Genomic DNA, 26,053 nt, shown 5'->3' with positions numbered 1-26,053 from the left:
GGTCCCGGAGGTCCTGGGGGGGTCCCGGGGTCCGTTCCACAGCACCGGGGCTCCTGGGGGAGGTCCCACCGCTCCGGGGGTCCTGGGGGGGGTCCTGGGGGTCCCGGGGTCAGTCCCACCGCTCCGGGGGTCCTGGGGGGGGTCCTGGGGGTCCGCTCCGCTCCTGGGGTCACCTGGGGACGGACGGGTCGGAATCGACGTGGCCGAGGAGGAAGAGCTCGGGGTGGGCGGCGAAGCCCAGGCGGCCCTGGGGAGGGGAAGGCAACAATTAATGCCCGGGGGATTTAATGAGCCCCAGCTGAGCCTGGCTTAACGAAGCCTGAGCCAAAGAGAGTTTAACTAAACCCAAGCTGGTTTAAGGAAGGTTTAAGGAAGCCTGAGCCAAAGAGAGTTTAAGTAAGCCCAAGCTGGTTTAAGGAAGGTTTAAGGAAGCCTGAGCCAAAGAGAGTTTAACTAAGCCCAAGTTGGTTTAAGGAAGGTTTAAGGAAGCCTGAGCCAAAGAGAGTTTAAGTAAGCCCAAATTGGTTTAAGGAAGCCTGAGCCAAAGAGAGTTTAACTAAGCCCAAGCTGGTTTAAGGAAGGTTTAAGGAAGCCCAAATGAAGCTCAGGTAACAAAGATGAAATGGAAGCTGCTTTAACAAAGCCGCGATTTAATGAAGCCCAAACTGAGTCTGGTTTAACAAAGAGCAAGTTGAGACGGGTTTAATGAAGCTCAAATTGAGGACGGTTTAACAAAGCCTGAATTAAGCCTGGTTTAATGAAGCCGGTGTTGAGCAGGGCAGGATTTTAATGAAACCAGAGCTGATCCCGGGTTAAGAAAGCCTCAGTCGAGCCCAGCTTAACAAAGCCCGGGTGGGTGCCGAGGTGGCAGCTCCAGCCACGGCCCCAGAGTCACCGCCTGCCCATTAATTAGCAGTGGCCATTAATTAGCAGTGCCAGAAGGAATGGGGTTAACCGGGAGCGGGTCCCAGCCCAGCCCCACCCAGGGCTCCGAGAGGCTCCTCCCCCTGCAGCCCCAATTAACTGCTCCAGCTCAATTAAATTCGGGCCATGAAGAGCCTTAATTAGCAATGACTGCACAGGCTGCTTAATTACAAGACGACACTGCAAATCCTGCAGTGTTAAACTAAGCCTGGGCCAGAGCTGAGGCTCCGGAGGGGCAAAAGCAGGGAAATAATCCTAATTTCGGGTTTTTTTGGCGCAGCTGGGGGATGAAGCAGGACAGGAGGGATGTGCTGATCCCACTGCAGGAATTCCAAGGGGAAGGAGCTGCAGGGTGAGGGAGCCCCGGCTCTCCCGGTGGTGGCACGGGCACAGCAGGAGCCTGGGAGTGAATCCCAGGGGACAGGGACGCGCCCCAGCTCACCCTGATGCCGCTCTGAGTTTTGCCTTTTTATGTTCTCTGTATTCTCTGCACGTACATTTGGAGCTCTGGAGCCTATTGGATTAATAAATACTTTCCCCAGTGTTTTTCCATGGCCTTTCCCTAGGCAGAAAGACAAAATTCCAGAGCTCCAAGCCCTGGGAACAACTCTTGGAGATGCATTTCATGGACAGGGCACAGCCAGGGCCGAGGGGGGGACCTGGGAGGGAAATTGCATCACCACTCATCCTCCTAATTGGTGCTTCTATCAATTATGCTAATTTCCCCAAACCCACAATGTCCTCAGCCCTGTGGGGATGGGATTTCGTGGAGCTCTTCCCAAAACTGCCCCCAAAGGCTTTCAAATAAAGATCACTTTTTATTTTATATGAACTCTGGGCTAAAATGATTTCCAGTGTCATTTCCAGCAAGGAGCCCACGGGCGCAGCTCCAGCTCCAGAGTGTCAGGGGCTCTGTCACAGCCAGCAACAGCCCCAAAAAATGACCCAGGAAGCCAAGTTGGAAAAGTTTCCATGTTTTAATGGCAAAGGGGGTTTGTACAACCAGGACCAAAGGGAAAATCCCCCACGTTAGTGCAGCACGGAGCGGAGGCCGCAGATGGGGACCCAAAGCTGGAGGCTCCACGCACAGTCAGTGTTTCAGCCAGGAGAGCTGACCCCTCCCAAGCCAGAATTCCCAGCCCAGGAAAGCTGGGGGTGGTACAGCAGGATTCCAAAGCCTGAGTCCACCTCTGGTCCAGCCCTTCATCCCCCCCACCCCACACATCCCACAGCTCGTGGCTGTTGTGTTGTGGGAATGGGTGTAAAACCTACAAATGTTACAGGGTTAAATCCTGCTGGAATTCTGGGATAATAACGGGAAAGCTGGAAATCCATTGTGGTCAGGAGGAGCTGCAAGTCTCAGCTGGTTTGGGAAGGGGTGGGAAGAGGGATCTGATCCTGCCTCTAATCACAGGGGAGTTTTCCTGCTGGGCTCTGTTTTCACCTTCATCCCTGGAACGTGTCCTGGGCACCAGGGGATAACCCCAGACCTCGAGTGGTGATGGATAAAACCCCACAGGAGCTCAGAGCAGCAGGGGCTGCCCTGACCTGCTCCAGTCCTGGGACAGGATACTGGGTTTGCTCATGGAAGGGAAGGAATCCCCGTGAGCAGATCCCAAATCCCCGTGAGCAGATCCCAAATCCCCGTGAGCAGATCCCAAATCATTCAGGGCTGCATTCCCAAGAGTTGGATTCTGCAGGGATTTTATTTCAGAGAGAATTCCCTGCCTGGGACTGGGAGTGCAGGGAAATGCCAATGGACAGTGAGGGATGGAGCCCTGGCCCTGAGCAGGTACCCCAAATAAACCAGGATTGGGCTGGAACACCCTGGCTCGGGCCCCAGGAGAGGTTTGGGGCCCCCCATGCTCCACCTTGCAGATCCATGAAGGATTTTGGGATCTAAAGCCACGGAGCTGTGCCTCTGCTGCAGCTCCAGCTGGACAGAGAAGGGAATTTCCCTAAATAACCCAAATCTGAGCTTTCAATACTCAATTTCCATGATCCAGAGATTCAAACCCACCCCAACAGGCAATGAGGGGCCCCAAAACACCCCTGGGAGATCCAAAGGACACCCAGTTCCCTCCATCCCATCCCTTCAGGTCACATTCCTGGCCAAGCTTCTTCCAAAATTCATAAAACAAAAGGGACATTGATAGGAGAGGGTTAAATCCAGAACAAGCAAGAGCAGCAAAGAAACCCCTGGAAAAGGCTCTTGGAGCCTTCACAGCCTGATTTTGGGTTACAATCCAGGGATTTTTGAGAACTCCAAGAGCATTTCCATGGATCACAGGGAACAAAGTCATAAAATCATAAATAACCACGAACTCGTTTCATTTGCTGACCCCAAAATCCCACACTGGGCCATTAAAAACCAGTAGTGACAATATTAATGCCGGAGTTTCCCGTTCTGATGGGAACAGGGAATGTTTTCCAGTGATAAAAGTACCAAAGCTGCTCCGGCAGCAGAGGTAGATCCAGCTGTAGTGTCACACCACGTCCAGCCACAGCAGCATCCCCAAACATCACCCAGGAGGGGATTTAGGGAATTTTTAGCTTATTTGCCTATTTTGTCCAGGTGAGCAGCGCTCCTGGAGGTCAGTGTTTGTACCATGGGGGGGTCAAACGCTTTGGGATGAGGAATTTGCAGGGATTGAAAGGAAAATGGGGAGGGGTCAGGCTGCTCCTGTGTCCCCCCCAGTGGTGTCTCCCATCCAGGGATGATTTGGGGTTCAGCAAAGGAACTCCTGCCCCGAGGGTTCCGGGCTGTTCTCCCAGAGCGGTGCTGGCCCCCGGGGCTCCGGTGGCGGCTGTTGGGGTGCAGCCCCCCCCGGTTATTTGGGGGGGTGGGAGGGCGGCGGCTCCAGGTGCAGGGTCCGGGTGACGCTTACCGTGCTCCCGCAGGCCAGGAAGGAGGCGCCCAGGGCAATGAGGCACAGCCACGTCTGCGGGGACAGGAGGGGACGGTCAGGCTGGGACAGGGGTGCCACGGAGTTATGGAATGGGGCAGAAAACCTCTGGGATCGCTGGGTCCAGCACTGGCCGTGTCCCCAAGTGCCACATCCACTCTCAGGGAATGGGGACCCCACCCCACCTTGGGCAGCTGTGTCAGGGTCTGACAGCCCTTTCCAGGAACTGTCCCCAGTATCCAACCTCAACTTCCCTTGGAGGCCGTTTCCCCTGGTCCTGTCCCCTGGGAGCACAGCCTGACCCCACCTGGCCGACCCCTCCTGTCAGGCAGGTGTGGGGGGCCAGAAGGGCCCCCTGAGCCTCCTTTTCCCCAGGCTGAGCCCCCCCAGCTCCCTCAGCCCCTCCGGGGGCTCCAGCCCCTTCCCAGCCCCTCAATGCTCCGCACTGGGGACCCCAAACCTGAGCCTGGCTGGGGTAAACCCCACTGAGTCCCACGGGGGATCCCCTGGGGGTCACTCGTGGATCAGGGCTCGGTCAGAACCTGCCCCTCAAGGCCTTGTGGCCAATGGCTCCGTACCCAGGTGACAACTGGGGTCCCCTGGTGCCTGGACTGGGACCAGTGCCTGGGAGCAGCCCCCCTGGGGACCCAGAGCTGAGAGGGGAGGGGACAGCCCCAAGGGACGGCATTGGGGACAGCCCCAGGGGATGGCATCAGGGACAGCCCCAAGGGATGGCATTGGGGACAGCCCCAAGGGACAGCATTGGGGACAGCCCCAGGGGATGGCATCAGGGACAGCCCCAAGGGACAGCATTGGGGACAGCCCCAAGGGACAGCATTGGGGACAGCCCCAAGGGACGGCATTGGGGACAGCCCCAGGGGATGGCATCAGGGACAGCCCCAAGGGACAGCATTGGGGACAGCCCCAAGGGACGGCATTGGGGACAGCCCCAAGGGACGGCATTGGGGACAGCCCCAGGGGACAGCACTGGGGACAGCCCCAAGGGATGGCATCGGGGACAGCCCCAGGGGATGGCATCAGGGACAGCCCCAAGGGACAGCATTGGGGACAGCCCCAAGGGATGGCATCAGGGACAGCCTGGGCTGAGTCCCCAGCGGGGGCAGCAGGTGAGGGGGGGCTCCTGCTCCTCTGCCCCGCTCAGGTGAGACCCCACCTGCAGAGCTGCTCCAGCTCCAGGCACCACAAGCAGGACGTGGAGCTGCTGGAGCCAGTCCAGAGAGGATTTTTGGGAGGAATTCCTCCCTGTGAGGAGGCACTGGCATGGATTCCCAGACGATTCCCCATCCCTGGAAGTGTTCAAGGCCAGGCTGGATGCACCTGGCCAGGTGGGGGCTGTCCCTGCCCGTGGCAGAGGGGTTGGATGAAACTGCCTTTAAAACCCCTCCCAGCCCATCCCATCCCATCCCGCGGTTCCAGGGTCATTCCATGATTTCCACAGACACAGACAGGTGCAGAGGAGCTGCTGTTCCAAAGTCTTCTCCCAGCTGGAAGGGGGCTCAGCTGGAGCCTGACTCACCAGGTACGCCACGAAGGACAGGTAGATGACGCTGAGCACGGCGGCCCCGATGTAGAGCCCCAGGTTGTGCAGGGACATCACGTAGGCCACCACGAAGTACATGTTGATGCAGCAGATGAGCAGGATCAGGAGACCCCCGGCCACCTTCCAGAACCTGGGAGCAAGGTGAGACACAGCGGGGTGAGGTGGGGGATGCAGCAGGTGAGGGGCAGGTGTTTCCAGGTGTGCCCAGGTGTCCCCAGGAGAGGGGAAGGTGTGTCCCAGGTGTCCCCAGGAGAGGGGCAGGCAGGCCCAGGTGTTCCCAGATGTGCCCAGGTGTGCCCAGGTGAGGGGAAGGTGAGGGGCAGGTGTGCCCAGGTGAGGGGAAGGTGTGCTCAGGTGTTCCCAGGCATGCCCAGGTGAGGGAAAGGTGTCCCCAGGTGTCCCTACACGTGCCCAGGTGAGGGGCAGGTGGGGGGCAGGTGTGCCCAGGTGTCCCCAGGTGTCCCAAGGCATGCCCAGGTGAGGGAAAGGTTTGCCCAGGTGTCCCCAGGTGTGCCCAGGTGATGGACAGGTGAGGGACAGGTATCCCCAGGTATCCCCAGGTATCCCCAGGTGTCCCCAGGTGTCCCCAGGTGTGCCCAGGTGAGGGGTAGGCAGGCCCAGGTGTTCCCAGATGTGCCCAGGCATGCCCAGGTGAGGGGAAGGTGTGTCCCAGGTGTGCCCAGGTGTGCCCAGGTGATGGACAGGTGAGGGACAGATGTCCCCAGGTATCCCCAGGTGTGCCCAGGTGAGGGGAAGGTGTGTCCCAGGTGTGTCCCAGGTGTCCCCAGGTGCCCCCCGAGGCACTCACAGGCCGTTGGCGAAGTCGTGCATGACGCTGGGCAGGCTGGTGAAGGTGAGCACCGGGATCAGCGCGAACGGGAGCTGCAGCAGGCAGGAAACCAGAGAGGAACGAAGAGCTGGAATCGCTCTGATCACCGTGGAACCCCGGGATGGGTGAACACTGGGAACCCCGGGATGGGTGAACGCTGGGAACCCCGGGATGGGTGAACACTCGGAACCCGGGATGGGTGAACGCTCAGAACCCGGGATGGGTGAACACTGGGAACCCCGGGATGGGTGAACACTGGGAACCCCGGGATGGGTGAACACTGGGAACCCCGGGATGGGTGAACACTGGGAACCCCGGGATGGGTGAATGCTCAGAACCCCGGGATGGGTGAACACTCAGAACCCGGGATGGGTGAACACTGGGAACCCCGGGATGGGTGAACGCTGGGAACCCCGGGATGGGTGAACGTTGGGAACCCCGGGATGGGTGAACGTTGGGAACCCCGGGATGGGTGAACACTCAGAACCCGGGATGGGTTAATGCTCAGAACCCGGGATGGGTGAACACTGGGAACCCCGGGATGGGTGAACGCTCAGAACCCGGGATGGGTGAACGCTCATCCCACCCCACCCTTCCACCACGGGGACACCTTCCACCGGCCCTGGGCACCTGGGCTGGGAGGGGCCGGGCCCAGCCGCAGCCCCGGCGCACCTGGAGGCTCATGAGCACGTTCAGGAAGTCGTTCATCCCCGTCAGGTGCTCCACGTCCTGGAAGATCGCCACGAACAGCGTGGGGGTGACGGCGATGGAGCGCGTCAGCAGCACCCGCGCAAAGCGCGACCAGCGCAGGTTCAGGAAACCCTGGGGGGCACGGGGAGACCGGGAGTAAGGAGTGAGTAAGGAGTGAGTAAGGAGTGAGTAAGGCGTAAAGCGTGAGTAAGGTGTAAGTAAGGTGTGAGTAGTCCAGGACCAGCACAGGTTCAGGAAACCCTGGGGGGACACGGGGAGACTGTGAGTAAGCAGTGAGTAAGCAGTGAGTAAGCAGTGAGTAAGGAGCGAGTAAGGAGCGAGTAGTTCAGGACCAGCGCAGGTTCAGGAAACCCTGTGGGGACACGGGGTGACCGTGAGTAAGGAGCGAGTAAGCAGTGAGTAAGGAGTGAGTAGTCCAGGACCAGTGCAGGTTCAGGAAACCCTGGGGGGCACGGGGAGACCGGGAGTAAGGAGTGAGTGAGGAGTGAGTAAGGTATGAGTAGTCCAGGAGCAGCACAGGCTCAGGAAGCCCTGGGTGAGGGCGAGGAGGGAGTAAGGAGTGAGGAACACGGAGCACAGGACCAGGAACCTCTGCAGGGGGATGGGGCAGCGGGGCTGAGAGGGCGAGGAGGGAGCGAGGAGTAAGGAAGGAGTAGAGAGGAGTAAAGAGGACGGGATACAGAGCCAGGAGAACACAGGGAGGAGTAGAGGGGAGTGCAGAGTAAAGGGTGAGGAGAGCAGGGTACGGAGCAGATGAGTCAGGTGTACGGAGCAGTGGAGTGAGGAGTATGGAGTAAGGACTACGGGAACACGGAGTAGAGAATACAGAGCAAGGAGGATGTAGTGAGGAGCAGGAGAACCACGAGTACCCAGCGAAGAGTGAGGAGCACCGAGTGCGAAGTACGGAGCAAGGAGTAGCGAGTGAGGAGTGAGAGGAGCAAAGCAACAAGAAGTAAGGAATTAGGAGTAAGGAGTGAGTACAGGGAGCGAGGAGCAGGGAGCGAGGAGCAGCGTTACCTCCATGACGAACTGGCCCGAGTAGGTGCCGGTCATGGTGGAGCTCTGCCCGGCCGCCAGGATCCCGATGGCCCAGATGTAGAGCGCGGCAGGGCCGAAGTAGCAGCCCAGGACAACGCCCTGCAACGAGGAGAGAGCGGCTCCGTCACCCCGAGGGCAGCGAGGAGCAGCAGCAACTCCCAGGAGTAAAAGGGCTCAAGGACCCTTCTTTTCTCAGCCCTGTTTTGGGGATCTCTCTACGGCTCCCAGCCCCAGCGCTCCCAGTTCATCCAGAAGCAGCAGCTGCCACCGGACAGGGTCACTGGGCTGTCCCACGTGTGGCTGTCACCCCCCAGGGACACCAGACAGGGTCACTGGGCTGTCCCACGTGTGGCTGTCACCCCCTGGGGACACCAGACAGGGTCACTGGGCTGTCCCACGTGTGGCTGTCACCCCCTGGGGACACCAGACAGGGTCACTGGGCTGTCCCACATGTGGCTGTCACCCCCCAGGGACACCAGACAGGGTCACTGGGCTGTCCCAGATGTGGCTGTCACCTCCCAGGGACACCAGACAGGGTCACTGGGCTGTCCCACGTGTGGCTGTCACCCCCCAGGGACACCAGACAGGGTCACTGGGCTGTCCCACGTGTGGCTGTCACCCCCTGGGGACACCAGACAGGGTCACTGGGCTGTCCCACGTGTGGCTGTCACCCCCCAGGGACACCAGACAGGGTCACTGGGCTGTCCCACGTGTGGCTGTCACCCCCCAGGGACACCAGACAGGGTCACTGGGCTGTCCCACATGTGGCTGTCACCCCCTGGGGACACCAGACAGGGTCACTGGGCTGTCCCAGACGTGGCTGTCACCTCCCAGGGACACCAGACAGGGTGACTGGGCTGTCCCCAAGCTCCCCTCCCCAGGGACACTCACCCCCTTGTAGATGTCCACCTCCAGGGTCTCGTTGTTGTTGGGGAAGAGCGAGGAGTGGGGGCTGCTGGAGTTGGCACAGACCTGGTGCTGCAAGGGCACGGAAGGGCGGGGATGAGGGAATGGGCTGGGATGGAAAATCCTCTGGGATCGCTGGGTCCAGCAGCGATCTCAGCATTGCCAAGGCCACCACTGACCAGGTCCCCAAGTGCCACACCCACACAGGTTTTAAACCACCCCCCCCGGGGATGGGGACACGCTGCCTGAGCAGCTTTTCCATGAAGGAATTTTCCCTAAAATCCAACCTAAAGCTCCCTTGGACGCCTTTTTGTTTCCTGCTGTCAGCTGGAGCAGAGCCTGACCCCCCTGGCTGTGCCCTCCTGCTGGGCGGGTGTGGGGAGCGAGAAGGTCCCTCTGAGCCTCCTCTCCTCCAGGCTGAGCTCTCCTGACGCTCCAAACCCTTCCCCAGCTCCAGGGGGCTCTCAAGGGGCCCAAACCTGAGCCCAGGATCAGGGTCTGACCTCATCCCTCATCCCTCCAGCTCCCAGTCAGCCCCAGTCAGTCCCAGTCCATCCCAGTCAGCCCCAGTCCATCCCAGTCAGTCCCAGTCGGTCCCAGTCCATCCCAGTCCATCCCAGTTGATCCCAGTCCATCCCAGTCCATCCCAGTCCATCCCAGTGCTCCCAGTCCATCCCAGTGCTCCCAGTCCATCCCAGTGCTCCCAGTCCATCCCAGTCCATCCCAGTGCTCCCAGTCCATCCCAGTCCTCCCAGTCCATCCCAGTCGGTCCCAGTCGGTCCCAGTCCGTCCCAGTCAGTCCCAGTCCGTCCCAGTCCATTCCAGTGCTCCCAGTCCATCCCAGTGCTCCCAGTCCCACTCACCACGTCCGCGTTGGTCTTGTTGAAGAAGGCCTCGGCGAACACGGTCACCACGAAGATGTTGATGATGAAGGAGACGAAGAGCGCGATGCACGACTCGATGAAGAAATATTTATTGGCCTCTCGCACCTCCCGCTTGTCTGAACGGTTCACCTGCCGGGACTGGGGGACAGGGACAGCAGGGGGGGACAGGGACAGCAGGGGGGGACAGGGACAGCAGAGGGGACAGGGACAGCGGGGGGGACAGGGACAGCGGGGGGGACAGGGACAGCAGAGGGGGGGACAGGGACAGTGGATGGGGACAGGGACAGCAGAGGGGACAGGGACAGCAGAGAGGGGACAGGGACAGCAGGGGGGGACAGGGACAGCGGGGGGGACAGGGACAGTGGTGGGGGACAGGGACAGTGGGGGGGACAGGGACAGTGGGGGGGGACAGGGACAAGAGTGGGGGGACAGGGACAGGAGTGGGGGGACAGGGACAGCAGAGGGGACAGGGACAGCAGAGGGGACAGGGACAGCAGAGGGGGGACAGGGACAGCAGTGGGGACAGGGACAGCAGTGGGGACAGGGACAGCAGGGGGGACAGGGACAGCGGGGGGGGACAGGGACAGCGGGGGGGGACAGGAACAGCAGAGGGGGGACAGGGACAGCGGGGGGGACAGGGACAGCGGGGGGGGACAGGGACAGCGGGGGGGGACAGGGACAGCAGAGGGGACAGGGACAGCAGAGGGAGGGACAGGGACAGCAGAGGGAGGGACAGGGACAGCGGGGGGGGACAGGGACAGCAGGGGGGACAGGGACAGCAGAGGGGACAGGGACAGCAGAGGGGGGACAGGGACAGCAGAGGGGGGACAGGGACAGCGGGGGGGGACAGGGACAGCAGAGAGGGGGACAGGGACAGCAGAGGGAGGGACAGGGACAGCAGAGGGAGGGACAGGGACAGCAGAGGGAGGGACAGGGACAGCAGGGGGGGACAGGGACAGCAGGGGGGGACAGGGACAGCAGGGGGGGACAGGGACAGCGGCGGGGGGACAGGGACAGCGGCGGGGGGACAGGGACAGCGGCGGGGGGACAGGGACAAGAGTGGGGGGACAGGGACAGGAGTGGGGGGACAGGGACAGGAGTGGGGGGACAGGGACAGGAGTGGGGGGACAGGGACAGGAGTGGGGACAGGGACAGCAGAGGGGACAGGGACAGCAGAGGGGACAGGGACAGCAGAGGGGACAGGGACAGTGGGGGGGGACAGGGACAGGAGTGGGGGGACAGGGTCAGCAGAGGGGGGACAGGAACAGTGGGGGGGACAGGGACAGTGGTGGGGGGACAGGGACAGCAGGGGGGGACAGGGACAGCAGGGGGGACAGGGACAGTGGTGGGGGGACAGGGACAGCAGAGAGGGGACAGGGACAGCAGGGGGGGACAGGGACAGCAGAGAGGGGACAGGGACAGCAGAGGGGGGACAGGGACAGCAGAGAGGGGGACAGGGACAGCAGGGTGGGGACAGGGACAGCAGAGAGGGGACAGGGACAGCAGAGGGGACAGGAATTCACCGTTAACCCCTGCAATCAGAGCTGGCTGCAGCGATGACAGCCATGCTGGGACACGGAGGGGACGCACCCCTGGGTCCCACACTGACACCTCCAGGTTCAGCTTTTGTGTTTCGGTGTTCTGCAGAGCCTGCCCTGCCTTGGGACCGGACCCTGAACTCCACCCCGAGCTCTCCTCACAGCTCAGGCACACACAGCAATCCCTCTCCAGCCCACAGCCAGGGACAAAGCTGCGCCTTCAGGCCCAAAAAGCAGCAGGGAACCGAGGAGAGCAGACTGAGAGGATGAGACCTCATCACCTGAAGCTGGAATTGGACAATTAATGAATTGGACAATTAACCCCAATATGGAGATGGACCAAAACTGATAAAAGTGTGAAATTCCTGCCTGGGTGTCCATCCTGGGTGGAGCCTCGGGCAGGCTCTTCCAAAGTGCATCTTTGGAAAGGCTTTTAATAATTAATAAATCCTTGTTTTATTCCTTTAACCCTGCCCAGCCTCTCGAGGCACCAACACCCCACAACACCCCACAACACCCCACAACACCCCACAACACCCCACAACACCCCACGTGCCCGGGCTCCTCTGAGGGTGTTTCCTGAGCCCAGGGCCCCCTCCTGGGGTGCTCACCTTGACCAGGGCGGAGTGCAGGTACATGTTGTGGGGCATGATGACGGCACCCACGATGCCCACGGCCTGCTCCAGCTGCGGCGTGCCACAGTCCTTGCAGTAGGGGATGAACAGTCCCTGCAGCAGCTTCTCCTGGTTGGGCTTCACTGTGATGTACTGGGCACAGGAAAAAGGGGGTTTTGGGGTGCTCCACAGCAAAACCATGAAGCAAACTCAAATCTCTTTAATTTGAAGTGTCCATCCCTGCGTTTGGTGTTTCAGCACAGGAGTGGGACTGCAGTGTTGAATCATGGAGTTGTTGAGATTGGGAAAGACTCTGGGATGGTTGGGTTCAGCACTGACCCTGTGCCCGAGTGTCACACCCACGTGGCTCTTAAATTCCCCTGGGACTCCCTCCCTACCCAGGGCAGCCTGTACCAGCCTGACAGCCTTTTCCAGGTGGGAATTCTCCCTAAAATCCAACCTAAACCTCCTCTAGGAGGACATTTCCTCTCATCCTGGCACCTGGGAACAGAGCTCAACCCCCACCTGGCTGTTTCCCCTCCTGTCAGGGAGCTGTGGAGAGCAAGGAGGTCCCTCCTGAGCCTCCTTTTCTCCAGGCTGAGCTCCCCCAGCCTCTCCCGGTGCTCCAGCCCCTTCCCAGCTCCATTCCTGGCTCTGGACATGTTCCAGCCCCATCCCAGCTCCATTCCTGGCTCTGGACACTCTCCAGCCCTGTCCCAGCTCCATTCCTGGCTCTGGACACTCTCCAGCCCTGTCCCAGCTCCATTCCTGGCTCTGGACACTCTCCAGCCCCTTCCCAGCTCCATTCCTGGCTCTGGACATGTTCCAGCCCCTTCCCTGCTCCATTCCTGGCTCTGGACATGTTCCAGCCCCGTCCCAGCCCCATTCCTGGCTCTGGACACTCTCCAGCCCCTTCCCTGCTCCATTCCTGGCTCTGGACACTCTCCAGCCCTGTCCCAGCTCCATTCCTGGCTCTGGACACTCTCCAGCCCTGTCCCAGCTCCATTCCTGGCTCTGGACACTCTCCAGCCCCTTCCCAGCTCCATTCCTGGCTCTGAACATGTTCCAGCCCCATCCCAGCTCCATTCCTGGCTCTGGACACTCTCCAGCCCTGTCCCAGCTCCATTCCTGGCTCTGGACACTCTCCAGCCCCTTCCCAGCCCCTTCCCTGCTCCATTCCTGGCTCTGGACATGTTCCAGCCCCTTCCCAGCTCCATTCCTGGCTCTGGACACTCTCCAGCCCCTTCCCTGCTCCATTCCTGGCTCTGGACACTCTCCAGCCCCTTCCCAGCTCCATTCCTGGCTCTGGACACTCTCCAGCCCTGTCCCAGCTCCATTCCTGGCTCTGGACATGTTCCAGCCCCTTCCCAGCCCCATTCCTGGCTCTGGACACTCTCCAGCCCCTTCCCTGCTCCATTCCTGGCTCTGGACACTCTCCAGCCCCTTCCCAGCTCCATTCCTGGCTCTGGACACGCTCCAGCCCCTTCCCTGCCCCATTCCTGGCTCTGGACACTCTCCAGCCCCTTCCCAGCTCCATTCCTGGCTCTGGACACTCTCCAGCCCCTTCCCAGCTCCATTCCTGGCTCTGGACACGCTCCAGCCCCATCCCAGCTCCATTCCTGGCTCTGGACATGTTCCAGCCCCTTCCCAGCCCCATTCCTGGCTCTGGACACGCTCCAGCCCCTTCCCTGCCCCATTCCTGGCTCTGGACACTCTCCAGCCCCTTCCCAGCTCCATTCCTGGCTCTGGACACGCTCCAGCCCCATCCCAGCTCCATTCCTGGCTCTGGACATGTTCCAGCCCCTTCCCTGCCCCATTCCTGGCTCTGGACACTCTCCAGCCCCTCGGTGTCTCCTGGGGGGTACCTCATATCCAAAGGTCAGGGCCATGATGGTGATGAGGAACCCAAAAAACGCCTCCAGCTTCCTCAAGCCTGCAAGGAGGAGAAGTCCCGTTGTCACCAAGCTGAGGAATCCCCGATCCCAGACCCGGCTCCCAGAACTGGAAGCGGGAATTACCGTATTTGTCGAGGAAGAGGAAAACGAAGGTGTCGGCGATGGTGATGAGCACTCCCCCCCAGAGCGGGATCCTGTGGGGGACAGCGGGGTCAGTGCCCACCCACAGCTCCAAACCCCTTTTGTTTTGGGGGTTTTTTATGGGGTGGAGCTGTGTCTGAGGGTTCTTCATGGTCTGAGCAGGACAAGGGGCCACAGGAACAGCGCAATCCAAGGGACACCCCCTGCCCGCCTGTGCCGGGTCCATTCCTGCCTTCCCAGCCCCAAGGACAGCGGGAAAAGGAATCCCGTGTGGAATGTGGAGTGTGGCTCGAGGCTGCACCCCGATTTTGGAACAGAGCCCCCGTGGGTGCCCCACAGTGCCAGTGCAGCCCTGGAGGCTGAGCTGGCGCTGAGAGCCCAGCCAGGCAGGGTGACTCACATCCTCAGTGCTGATTTGGGGCAATTCACAGGAAATCAGGGAGTTTTGGGCACAGGGTTCCTCATTTCCCACATTTCCTCCCTCATTTCCCACACAAACCCCAGCTCACTTCCCCATGGAGAGCAGGTTGATGGCGATGGCAGAGCCGATGACCTCCTGCATGTCGGAGCCGATGATGGCGAGTTCCACCATCAGCCACAGGATGATCCGAGGGAACTGCGGGGCAAAGAAACACCCGTGAAAAACAGGGAGAAAATATCTTCTCCCGTGGGGCTGGGGTGCTCCTGCAGGCAGGAACGGGATCATCACCCTGCCCTGCTGTGGGAAGCTGCTCTGGAGCTGAAATCCCAGCCCCTGTGGCAATCCTGGGGAGGATCCGGGTCACTTGTGCCACCCCAGCTCCTGGCCTGGATTCAGGAGCAATTGCAAGAGCAAAATGTGAGATCTCCCCGTGGGGATAAACTGGGAATGAGCGTGGGGAGATGTTCCAGGTCAGAGCAGAGACTGTCAGCAGCTGGATGGGGAACACCCAAGTGCCCAGGGCTGGGACACCCCAAATGTCCCCACAGCCCTTCCCAGAGCTGGGGACACCCCAAATGTCCCCACAGCCCCTTCCCAGGGCACACACAGGGCTGGGACACCCCAAATGTCCCCACAGCCCTTCCCAGGGCACAGGGCTAGGACACCCCAAATGTCCCCACAGCCCTTCCCAGAGCACACACAGGGCTGGGACACCCCAAATGTCCCCAGGGCACAGGGCTGGGACACCCCAAATGTCCCCAGAGCCCCCCAGCCTCAGTCATTGTCAGCAGATCTTCCTTACATAAACCCAGGGAATTCCCAGACATGGAACCAGGGAATGTTTTTCACCTAAAGGGCTGTTTCTCTCCTCATAATTCCTTGGGATTATTTTAGCGTTGCTGTGCTGAAATCCCAGATTTTATTCCTGACTTTTAAATAGCAACATCCCCCTGCTCCCTCCTTGTGTTCCCCAAGCCAGGACAGCACCGAGAGACCCTGAAACAACCCCCATGAACCGCCCTTAACGAGTCCCCATGGCACCACCAAGGACACTGGGGGGTCACCCGTCTTCTTCCAGCCAACCCCCATCGTCCCCAATCCCCCAGGACTGTCCCCAGGCCCCCTGAGGATCTGGGGGAGCATCACCCACCCACCCCAATCCCCCTGAGGGGCTGGGGGAGCATCACCCACCCACCCTTGGCACCCCTGAGGGGCTGGGGCAGTGTCACCCACCCACCCCAATCCCCCTGAGGATCTGGGGGAGCATCACCCACCCACCCACCCCTGAGGGGCTGGGGCAGTGTCACCCACCCTCCCTGGCACCCCTGAACAGCCTGGGCAGTGTCACCCACCCACCCCAATCCCCCTGAGGAGCTGGGGGAGCATCACCCATCCCCCTGGCACCCCTGAGGGGCTGGGGGAGCATCACCCATCCCCCTGGCACCCCTGAGGGGCTGGGGGAGCATCACCCACCCCCCTGGCACCCCTGAGGAGCTGGGGGGCATCACCCACCCTTGGCACCCCTGAGGATCTGGGGAGCATCACCCACCCCCCCGGCACCCCTGAGGAGCTGGGGGAGCATCACCCACCCCCCTGGCACCCCTGAGGAGCTGGGGGGCATCACCCACCCTTGGCACCCCTGAGGATCTGGGGGGCATCACCTCCCTGGCACCCCTGAGGATCTGGGGAGCATCACCCACCCTTGGCACCCCTGAGGATCTGGGGAGCATCACCCACCCTTCCTGGCACCCCTGAGGATCTGGGGAGCATCACCCACCTTCTGGTACTGGCGGTTGCAGACCTCGGCCAGGTGCAGCCCCGTCACCACGCCCAGGCGCGCCGCCAGCCGCTGCAGCAGCAGCCCGATGATGGTGGCCAGCAGCAGCACCCACAGCAGCTGAGGGACACGGGGACACCGCTGGGTGGGGGGACACAGCGAGCCCCAGGTCCCCCCAAACCCCACAGCTCCGGGGAAATCCCCCATTATTGACTCTGCCAAGGCAGCTCCGTGCCCGGATCCAAAGGGACGCGGAGCAGGATCCGGGAGCCCCCTGCCCCCTCCTCAGGGTGCTGCCACCACCCTGGAGCCCCCCATGGGACACTGCTGACGGCCCCGTGGGTCCCTGCACCCACCTTGAAGCCAGCCACAGCCCCGGACTGCAGGTCAGACTCGATGTTGCCGGGGTCGAGGTAAGCGATGCTCATCAGGAACCCCGGCCCCGTGAACGCCCACAGCTTGCGGAAGCTGAAGCAGGAATGCTGCAGGGGAGGACAGAAATGGGGGAAACCGGGTTAATTCCCTCATTCCCACCTCAGACAGGGGCTCAGCCTGCTCCTTAAACCCATCTGAAATTCTGCAGGGGTGTAAAACCAAACTGTTCTCTAATCTCAGCCTAAAACTCCTGCCTGGCCCTTGGTCCCACCCAAACCCTGGATCTCTGCCCCCAGAGCGAGGGGAGGCTCAGGCTCCGGCACAGCCGAGGTCACGGCGGTGGAACTGCAGGGGGAGCAGGGATCTCCCTCACTGGGAGCTGAAACTGGGGCTCCAGCCAGGGCAAGAGGCAGCTGTGGCCTGGAGGGAAGGAGGGACAGCGGAGGGGACAGCGGAGGGGACAGCGGAGGGGGGACAGCGGAGGGGGGACAGCGGAGGGGGGACAGCGGAGGGGGGACAGTGCAGGGGGGACAGTGCAGGGGGGACAGTGCAGGGGACAGTGCAGGGGGACAGTGCAGGGGGACAGTGCAGAGGGGACAGTGCAGGGGACAGCAGAGGGGACAGTGCAGGGGACAGCGCAGGGGACAGTGCAGGGGACAGCGCAGGGGACAGCGCAGGGGACAGCGCAGGGGACAGCGCAGGGGGACAGCGCAGGGGGACAGCGCAGGGGGACAGCGCAGGGGACAGTGCAGGGGACAGTGCAGGGGACAGCGCAGGGGACAGTGCAGGGGACAGCGCAGGGGACAGTGCAGGGGGACAGTGCAGGGGGACAGTGCAGGGGGACAGCAGAGGGGACAGTGCGGGGGGACAGTGCGGGGGGACAGTGCAGGGGACAGTGCAGGGGGACAGTGCAGGGGACAGCTTGTGAGGCCAGCCAGAACTGCTCCCTGATAAGGGAACAAAGAGCCCTGAGGTGTGACAAGGCCTCTCCATGCTCTTTGACTGCTCCAAGCAGGAGACAAATCCCATGGGATCAATGATTAACACGGGCCTCACATCCCCCAGAGCACGGGGGACCCCTCCCCCCTGCCCCCCCAGTCCAGGCTGGAGGGGAACCGGTGACAATGACTCAGGTGGGTGTCCAGGCTGATTTTCCCTGCGGGGTTTTCCCACTCACCGTCTCATCGTCAGGGATGGGGATCTTGCTGTCAAAGTAGGTGGTGAACGGCTCCCCCTCGTCGGTGTCGGGGGGCTGCAGGGGGCTCCTGCTGCTGGAGATGGTGCTGACCACCCCCCCGAGACCCCCAGGCTCCCCAGACACATCCTCTGCAGGGAGAGAGGGAACGGGGGGAGTCAGCATTCCTGGAAAGGCAGGAAACCCTGCCAGGGGCTGCTGAGCCCCACAGCACAGCAAGCCAGCACAGCTGATGCTAATTAAGTGATAAAGAGGTAATTAAATTAAAATATCCCACACTGCTGCACCCCTTGGAGCCTGTTGTGTCCCCAGAATCTCCTCTCCCACCCGGGTCCAGGCTGGAGCCAGGGATTTATTTATTTATTCCAATTAATTTTAAAAATCCCCATCCTGGGGCTGATGTGGACCAGTGTCCCCGAAATGATTAACTGGGGCTGGAAATCTGGGACTGCTCCTGCACCATTATCCCAGCCTGTCCTGGCTGGATCCTGGGGAAATCCAACACCTGGACAGGCAGGAGATGTCACACAACCCCACACTCTCCCAGCACCGAGAGAATTCCAGCAGGGAGGAAAGCGTGCAGGGCCACCCCAGCACATTCCCACCCTCTCCCAAGCCAAACCTGGATCCCAAATCTCCAAGCAAAACCTGGATCCCAGCTCTGTCCCAGGCAAAACCTGGATCCCAGCTCTGTCCCAGGCAAAACCTGGATCCCAAATCTCCAAGCAAATCCTGGATCCCAGCTCTCTCTCCAAGCCAAACCTGGATCCCAAATCTCCAAGCCAAACCTAGATCCCAGCTCTCTCCCCAGCAAATCCTGGATCCCAGCTCTGTCCCAAGCCAAACCTGGATCCCAGCTCTGTCCCAGGCAAAACCTGGATCCCAAATCTCTCCAAGCCAAACCTGGATCCCAGCTCTCCCCCAGCAAATCCTGGATCCCAAATCTCCAAGCAAATCCTGGATCCCAGCTCTGTCCCAAGCCAAACCTGGATCCCAGCTCTCTCTCCAAGCCAAACCTGGATCCCAGCTCTCTCTCCCCAGCCACACCTGGATCCCAGCTCTGTCCCAAGCCAAACCTGGATCCCAAATCTCCAAGCAAATCCTGGATCCCAGCTCTGTCCCAGGCAAAACCTGGATCCCAAATCTCCAAGCAAATCCTGGATCCCAGCTCTCTCCCCAGCCAAACCTGGATCCCAAATCTCCAAGCCAAACCTGGATCCCAGCTCAGTCCCAAGCCAAACCTGGATCCCAGCTCTGTCCCAAGCCAAACCTGGATCCCAGCTCTGTCCCAAGCCAAACCTGGATCCCAGCTCTGTCCCAAGCCCGTACTCACTCCCGCTCTCCCCACGGGGCATTTCCTTCCCTCGGGAGCTGCAGCTCTGGGCTCAGGGGGCTCAGACAGGGCAGCTCTTTGCCCGATTTTCCTATTGCATCACCAGCGGGCTCCTCCTATTCCCGGCCTCCCAGAACCCTGCCAGGACCTCGTTTACACAAGGGATTTGGAGCTGCCCAGGTGTGCAGAGATCCCTGCTCAGGAGATTTCTCCCAGGACATTCCTGCCCGGGCCAGGCTGGTTAGGCTGGTTCAGGCAGGCTGAGTGACCCCGGGGTGCTGCAAACCCCAGCCTGGCACCCCGGGGCTCTTCCAGCAACCCAAACAAGGGAATTAATGAAAGGAAGGAGGGTGATGAGGGCAGCCCCCCCCACCCCTGCCCTCTTTCCTGATCCAGTCTCACCATAGGACGCTTTCCGCTCCATGTCCAAGTTTCCCATGGTGGAGCCCTTCCCCTGCTCTGGGAACTGCTTCAAACCGGACACATTGGCTGTGAAAAAGGGAAAAATCGGGTCAGGATGGAAAATCAGGGCTGGCAGGAGAGGGGGATAGAGACAGAGTCACTTCCCAGGCTCTTTCTCAGCTCTGAGGAACCTCACAGTGATGGACTCACGTCCTGAGCTCTTTTCCAGCTCTGAGGGTCCCAGCAGGGATGGGAGAGGGAATTTAGGCTGGGACCTGCTAAGAAAGTCCTGCTGCTCTGCCCATGGGAGCCCTGATGGGCACCAACGTGCCAGGAGTGTCCACAGGCAGCTGGGGCTGATTGTGAAACTCCGGAGGAGGAAACAAGCGGGGAATTCCCTCGATGTGGAAACCTCATCTCATCCCCCCCTTCCCAGCACCTCCAGCACTCCCAAAGCCTCCCCTGCGCCCCCCAAACCCCTCCAGGCCCTGCCAGCCCCCCAGGCAGGGGGAAGTGGGTTAAGGGTAGGTTTAACTCCTTCATCACAGCCTGGGTTTAAATTCAACCCAGGCAGGAATGAGCCAGGATCTGGAATGGGGCTGGGGAGGGACCTGGGGAGGAGGGACCTGGCATCCTCTGAGCTCCAGGAGCTCAAACCCCCTCCAAGGACAAGCCAATGTCCCTCACTGAGGACTTCTGGCCTGTAAAGCACCGAATCCTCTGTCAAATTCCATCAGATTTGAAGGAGATTGCCATAAAACACGGGAATATTGGTTCAGTCAGGATGTAAAAGGAAATCACCAGCCAGAGATTCAATTTAAGTGAACTCCAGCTCTGACCCCTCACACATCATTTTCTTTCTTTTCTAAGCACCAAACCCCACAGCTTCCATTTAAAAAACCCCACTGAAGTTTAGCAAAAAGCCAACTCCTCTCCAAAACGTGATCCAGGAGGAACGAGCTTACCCCGGCAGCGAGTCCCACCAGAGCTCCAGCCCAGGATGAGGCAAGGAGGGAGATCTTGGGGGAACGTTCGTTGTGGACCCAGCTCAGTATCTGACCCCAGCCCCAGCCCAGCCCGGGTGGGGGCAGGACAGGGCCCCTTATCTGCCCCAGCAGCTGCTGGGCTGGGGGCTGGATCCACACCCGCCCCAGGGCACGTGTCTCTCATTCATTCACCCACAGGAGATTCTCTGAGCATGGGGGCAGCCTTTTCCATGAGGGAATTCTCCCTAAAATCCAACCTAAAGCTCTCCTGGAAACCTTTTTGTCTCATCCTGTCACCTGGGAGCAGAGCCTGACCCCACCTGGCTGCCCCCTTCTTGCTGGGCAGGTGTGGAGAGCAAGGAGGTCCCTCCTGAGCTTCCTTTCCTCCAGGCTGAGCCCCCTCCATCCCTCCCAGTGCTGCAGCCCCTTCCCCAGCCCCAGCTCCATTCCCAGCCCCTTCCCCAGCCCCATTTCCAGCCCCTTCCCCAGCCCCAGCTCCATTCCCAGCCCCTTCCCCATCCCCAGCCCCTTCCCCAGTCCCATCCCCAGCCCCATTCCCAGCCCCATTCCCAGCCCCATCTCCATTCCCAGCCCCAGCCCCTCCCTGTCCTGCACTGGGGACCCAAAGCTGTCCCCAGGTCCAGGCTGGGGCCTCAGCCGTGCCCAGCACCGTGGGATGGGCACTGCCCTGGCCCCGTGGCCACGCTGTGGCTGACACAAGCCAGGGGCCTGTGGCCTCCCTGCCCACCTGAGCTCACAGCCAGCCCCAGGTTCTCTCCCTGGCACCAGCTGTGGGTGCAGCAGCCCCTCCCCAGGGCGATATTCCCTGGAACACAACCAGCCCCGAGCAGAACACCCCGAGGTCACCGCACAAACCCTCCAGGCACGGCTGCTGCTGTCCGGGCCCTCCCCACGTGTGCGGCCAACAATGAACAACGGGCTCTTGTTCTTCCCCCAGCCTCCCCTCCCAGCAAAGCCGCTGTCCTTCCACCAGCCCCGGCCTCATCCTGCTCCTGCTCCTCCCTGGAGGCCACGGAGCAGCCCCGGCCCGTGCTGGGAGCGGTTCCTGCCATTGAGGCCCTGCCTTTGATGTGGGGCTTTGAGCCAGTTCCTGCAGGGAACAGGATCCTGATGGATCCTTCTGGGGTGGTTTTGGGGCTGGAATCTTGTTCTGCTCCACACACAGCCAGCCTGCAGGCTGGTGACACTGTGAGCTCCTCGGCTGGTGACACTGGGAGCCCTTCACGGGCTCACTGACCCCCCGGTCCAGCCCTCCCAAAGCAGTGCAGACAGCCAAGGTGGCCCCTCGCCATCCCAACACAGGCAGCTCTCAGCTGGTGCTGACAGGAGCTGCTGTAAGGCCTGGACTGGGTGATCTGAGAGTTTTTCCAGCTCCATTCCCCGATTCCACCCTGCTGACCACCTCCCACGTGCTCCTGCTCCTCTGCTGGCACCGGCACCACCAGGTCCAGGAGCTGGAAAACCTCATCCCCTGCACGGACCTGGTGGGGTCACCCTGGGGCACAGCACGGCAGGTCCATCCCTGGGGGCTCCATCCCCGCAGGTCCATCCCTGGGGGCTCCATCCCCGCAGGTCCATCCCTGCGGGCTCCATCCCATCCCCGCGGGATTCCTCCCTGGGGGCTCCATCCCCGCGGGATCCCTCCCTGGGGGCTCCATCCCATCCCCGCGGGATTCCTCCCTGGGGGCTCCATCCCCGCGGGATTCCTCCCTGGGGGCTCCATCCCATCCCCGCGGGATTCCTCCCTGGGGGCTCCATCCCCAAGGGATTCCTCCCTGGGGGCTCCATCCCATCCCCGCAGGTCCATCCCTGCGGGCTCCATCCCCGCGGGATTCCTCCCTGGGGGCTCCATCCCCGCAGGTCCATCCCTGGGGGCTCCATCCCCGCAGGTCCATCCCTGGGGGCTCCATCCCATCCCCACGGGATCCCTCCCCGGGGGCTCCATCCCCGCGGGATTCCTCCCTGGGGGCTCCATCCCCAAGGGATTCCTCCCTGGGGGCTCCATCCCCAAGGGATCCCTCCCCGGGGGCTCCATCCCCAAGGGATTCCTCCCTGGGGGCTCCATCCCCGCGGGATTCCTCCCTGGGGGCTCCATCCCCAAGGGATTCCTCCCTGGGGGCTCCATCCCCAAGGGATCCCTCCCCGGGGGCTCCATCCCCAAGGGATTCCTCCCTGGGGGCTCCATCCCCGCAGGATTTCTCCCTGGGGGCTCCATCCCCAAGGGATTCCTCCCTGGGGGCTCCATCCCATCCCCGCAGGATTTCTCCCTGGGGGCTCCATCCCCGCAGGTCCCTCCCTGGGGGCTCCATCCCCAAGGGATTCCTCTCTCCTTGCTCTGCCCCTCTCCTGCCCACCCCAGGAGAGGACAAGGGCAGGGCTGACCTCGGCTCCGCTCCTGTCAGCCCGGGACAGGTCGGACCGGCCCGGTCCCTGCCTGTCCCTCATCCCACGCTCCAGAGCCGGGAGATGCCCGGGGTTCAGGAGGGCACGGGGAGCCGAGCCTGCCCTGCTGTCCGGGAAGGATGGAGGATGACCTGGTTATTTCCACACCCCGAAACAACCAACACCCGGCAGGGAGGAGCGGCTCTCCCCTCCCGCTCTGTGCAGCTCCCGGATTCAGGAGCCAGCCCCAGTTTCCAGCGTGGGACGGGGCGGCTGAGGCACACCTGAGACTCCGGGAATTTTCCGCTGTGTCCAGCCCACAGCACCACGGAGCCGTTATCCCAGCGCTGCCTGCAGGACCCCGCTCCCGGAGCTCTCTCGGTTCCCGGGCCCGGGAGCTCGGCAGCCTCAGCCACGTGTGGACCTTGGCCGGGGCCGGCGGCGAGAGGCGAGCCGGGAGCACGGAGCTGTGCCAGGTCACAGCGCCATCCCCGAGCGCCCCAGGCCCTCCGGGGCTCATCCTCCCCAGCGGGGTCCGCCAGGGAGGAACCGGAGCCGAGAGCGGGCCCCGAGCCCGGCGGAGCCGCGGGGACCGGGGGGGGCTCAGGCCGGGCACCCCCAGCCCGGGGGACCCCCAAACCCCGGGGGAGGGCACAGGGTCACACTCGGTGCCTCCGCCGGGACCCCCGGGACACCCCAAGGTCACCGGGGGACCCCGAGCCCCGGCGGGGGGCGATGGGAGGGGGCGGGCGGCGGCTCCATGGTCCCTGCAGACCCCGCCCCCCCAGGGGTCCCGCGGCACATCCAGGGGACCCCCGGGCACCCCCAAGGCGGGAGCCCCCCGTAACACACCGGGACACCCCCGAGGCCCGATCCCCCCGCGGCACAGCCGGGAACACCCCGGGACCACCCCGGCTCCCCCCATCGCTCACCGGCCCCGGCCGCCCCCGGCCCCGCCGCCGCCGCCGCTCCATGGCCCGGGCGAGCCGAGCCCCGGCGCGCCGAGCGCGTCACGGGGCGGGCCGGGGGCGGCACCGGGAACCGGGAACCGGGAACCGGGCACGGCAGCCACGGTGGGGCCGGAGCCCAGATCTGGGTCCTGGGGCTGCACCGGGAACCGGGAACCGGGCACGGCAGCCACGGTGGGGCCGGAGCCCAGGTGTGGGTCCTGGGGCCGGGATGGGGACAGGGACACAGCCCCAGGATGGCAAACACGGGCCCGGGTGCCGGTTTGGGGCATGGCCCCGGTGCGGACCCGGCTGGGAGGGGATGAGCCCCGGAGGGGGGGGATGAGCCCCAGGAGGGGGGGGGATGAGCCCCAGGAGGGGGGGGATGAGCCCTGGAGGGGGGGGGATGAGCCCCAGGAGGGGGGGGGATGAGCCCCGGAGGGGGGGGGATGAGCCCCAGGAGGGGGGGGGGATGAGCCCCAGGAGGGGAGGGGGGATGAGCCCCGGAGAGGGGGGATGAGCCCCAGGAGGGGGGGGGGGATGAGCCCCGGAGGGGGGGGGGGGATGAGCCCCGGAGGGGGGGGATGAGCCCCAGGAGGGGGGGGGAATGAGCCCCAGGAGGGGGGGGATGAGCCCCGGAGGGGGGGGGATGAGCCCCAGGAGGGTCCCCGGACCCCCGCGGTGGGTGAGGGGGGCACAGCCAAGGGATGGCTGGAGCTGTGCCCGGGAGGTTTTGGCTCTTCCCGAGGGTGCCGGGCACTGAGCGGGTTCCCCGGGGCACGGGCAGACCCCGGGAGCTCCAGCAGCGTTTGGACAGCGCTCTCAGGGATGCGCAGGGTGGGATGGATGAGGGGTCTGAGCAGGGCCAGGGGCTGCACTGGATCATCCTCACGGCTCGGGATATTCCGTGATCCCTCCTCAGCCTGCAGCCCCTGCTCCCGCTCCAAGCTTTTCCCAATAGTGCCTTGTTCCACCCCAAAACTGGGAGCCCTGGGACTCTGCTGGGGCCTGTCCTGGCTCTGCTTTTCGTGCCAAACTCACCAATTCCTCCCCGACTTTCCTGACTTCTGCTGCAGGCAATGGCTGCAGGTGCTGGTTTGCTTTGCTTCTGGCTTTTCCAGAGAGAAATGCTGCTCCCTGACTGAATTCCTCCTCCTCCTCCTCCTCTGTGCATCCCCTTGAGATCATTTTTTCAACCACCCACATCCTGAGGGCCTGACCCAGGGATTGAACTGGGAATGGGGCAGGAGCAGCCTGACATCACCGATGGTGCTGCTGAATGACCAAGTCCTGGGAAAACGAGGAGAAATCCAGGAGCTGGGAAACTCCACCACCCTGAGCCAGCGATGTGGGTGTCAAAAATAGGAATAACCCAAGTGCTGGCCTCACTCCCTACCTGAAACCAGGTGTGACTGACCCCACGGGCAGCCCGGAGCTGGCAAACCGCCCAAATTCCTCAAATCCCGGCTGGTTTGGGCAATGGCAGCTCCCGGGGGGCTCGGCTACTCACCCAGCTCGCAGCCAGGGGCGGCTTTGGTGGGCATGGCTCCTGCAGCAGCCTCCAGATCCCGGGGCAGCCTCCCGCTCGCTCCCCAGCCCTGACCCCTCCTTATTTAAGGGGTGACCCCTCCCTCCCTCCCCTCCGCCCAGAGCAGAGTTCCCGGGGAAGCTCCGGGGCACCTCAAAGGCTGCGGCATCTCCCAATCGCTAATTAAGCGCTCATTAAGGCGCTTTGATGCGGCCCCACGGGGGCTCGGCGGGCCGGACTCTGCTCGGGCAGCCCCGGTACGTGCGGCCGGGACCGTCCCGCTCCATCGATCCGCCCTTATCGGAGCCGGGGCCGGCCTGACCCCCTCCCCAGCGAGCTGCCGACAAATGGAAGAGCTGAGCGAGCAGCACCGGGCACGGCGGAGAGCACGGGGGAGGGCACGGGGGAGGGCACGGGGGAGGGCACGGAGCCGCCCGGCCCGGCGGGAGAGAGGGAAAAGCGTTCCCGGGGCTTCCCGGGACACGCAGCGCCTGAGCCGGGACGTGGCTCGGGAATTGCTGAGGAGCTGCGGCTGTTCCCGAAAATCCTTGGGCAGTGTTTGTTCCGGCAGCTGGAATGAGGAAAACAAACACGAGCCACACCAGCGGGGCTGCGGGCACAGCCGGCTCGGCTGCCCGGGACAGGCGGAGGCTCCCGCCCGCTGCCCCGGGAGGCCCTGGGAGGGAGCCCGGGGGGTCCCGGGATGGAGCTCGGGGGGTCCCGGCCTCCCGCCTGCCCC

At 62.6% G+C, this 26,053-nt stretch overlaps 1 protein-coding gene across 8 annotated transcripts; it reads right to left on the bottom strand.

Annotated features, from left to right (window-relative positions):
- Positions 1-26: 26 nt before the first annotated feature.
- Positions 27-25,439, bottom strand: SLC11A2 (solute carrier family 11 member 2). 8 transcript variants are annotated; one of them, XM_086870394.1, is made up of 17 exons: positions 25,297-25,439; positions 19,451-19,537; positions 17,698-17,846; positions 16,502-16,627; positions 16,146-16,265; positions 14,457-14,563; positions 13,930-14,000; positions 13,777-13,844; positions 11,909-12,064; positions 9,739-9,897; positions 8,861-8,947; positions 7,949-8,068; positions 6,893-7,042; positions 6,200-6,273; positions 5,368-5,521; positions 3,813-3,866; positions 27-247 (listed from the first exon to the last, which is right to left on the bottom strand). In XM_086870394.1, the coding sequence occupies exons 1-17, from the start codon at positions 25,328-25,330 to the stop codon at positions 170-172; spliced, it is 1,794 nt and encodes a 597-aa protein (XP_086726520.1). In that variant the 5' UTR covers positions 25,331-25,439; the 3' UTR covers positions 27-169. The 8 variants fall into 8 exon arrangements, with proteins under 8 accessions (XP_086726520.1, XP_086726521.1, XP_086726519.1 ...); XM_086870395.1 differs by lacking the exon at positions 25,297-25,439 and adding an exon at positions 23,772-23,829 and having other exon boundaries at positions 29-247; XM_086870393.1 differs by lacking the exon at positions 25,297-25,439 and adding an exon at positions 20,416-20,666 and having other exon boundaries at positions 29-247.
- Between the last annotated feature and the right edge of the window lie 614 nt (positions 25,440-26,053).

Source organism: Cyanistes caeruleus, chromosome 32 (assembly GCF_971803275.1).
Source record: "Cyanistes caeruleus chromosome 32, bCyaCae1.hap1.1, whole genome shotgun sequence".
In the NCBI taxonomy this organism is placed as follows: domain Eukaryota; kingdom Metazoa; phylum Chordata; class Aves; order Passeriformes; family Paridae; genus Cyanistes; species Cyanistes caeruleus.
The sequence above is the reverse complement of the archived record's forward strand: the minus strand, read 5'-3'. Positions and strand labels throughout refer to the sequence as shown.